The 831-nt window shown below is 58.7% G+C and overlaps 1 protein-coding gene across 1 annotated transcript in view; it reads left to right on the forward strand.

The window, feature by feature from the left end:
• The window catches only part of EMH_0091500 (uncharacterized protein), a gene marked incomplete at both ends in the record, with an annotated part of 1,533 nt that extends 849 nt beyond the window's left edge, over window positions 1-684 (forward strand). Inside the window, one exon of the mRNA XM_013501735.1 lies at window positions 7-684. Within this exon, the coding sequence (XP_013357189.1) occupies window positions 7-684 (678 nt within the window). The remainder of the gene's footprint in view (window positions 1-6) is intronic.
• Between the last annotated feature and the right edge of the window lie 147 nt (window positions 685-831).

The raw sequence follows: 831 nt of genomic DNA on the forward strand, positions 1-831 counted from the left end.
CTGCAGGCGGAGCGGTATCAGCTGAACGAGGATCGGCTGCAGCTGCAGGAGCAGCAGTTTTCTGTTGATGCAGCAATGCAGCAGCTGCGAGCGGAGACACAAGACCTGGAGCAGCAGCAGCAGCAGCAGCAGCAGCAACAGCAGCTGCTGCAGCAAAAGGAGCAGCAACTCATACAACGCGAAACGACACTGCAGCAGCAAGAAGCAGACCTTAATAACCAACGGCAGCAGTTGCTGCAGCAGCAAGCTGCTGCTGATGCCCGAGAAGACAGCTTGCGGAGGCAGCAGCAGCAGCTGCAGCAGCAAGAGGTAGAGCAACAGCAGCAGCAACTGCTGCTGCAGCAGCAAGAGGCAGAGCAGCAGCAGCAGCAACGGCAACTCCAGCAGCAGGAGGAAGAACTGCAGCAGCAGCAGCAGCAATTCCAGAGACACCAAGAGACGCAGCAGCAAGAACTGCAGCAGCAGTACTCACACATTGAGCATCAGCAGCAGATGCTGCAGCAAGAACAGCAGCTGCTGCAGCAGCAGCAGCAGCAGCTGCAGCAGCAGCAAGAAGACCTCAAACGCAGACAGCAGGACCTTACGAGGCATCTAGAGCAGACAGCTGCCAGAGAGGTAGGTGCTGCTTCTCCCTTTGCTGCTGCTGCTGCTGCTGCTGCTGCTGCTGCTGCTGCTGGTAGCTGAAATGCTTCTTGCTGCTGGCGCTCTCTGAGCTGCTGCTGCTTGTGTTTTGCTGCTGCTGCTGCTGCTGCTGCTGCTGCTGCGTTGCAGAAGGAGGCGGAGGCGGCGAAGAGAGAGTGCAGCGTGGAGCGTCAGCAGCTGCAGCAGCAG

Source organism: Eimeria mitis, genomic scaffold (genome assembly GCF_000499745.2).
Source record: "Eimeria mitis Houghton genomic scaffold, Emh_scaff7432, whole genome shotgun sequence".
Classification (NCBI taxonomy): Eukaryota; Apicomplexa; class Conoidasida; order Eucoccidiorida; family Eimeriidae; genus Eimeria; species Eimeria mitis.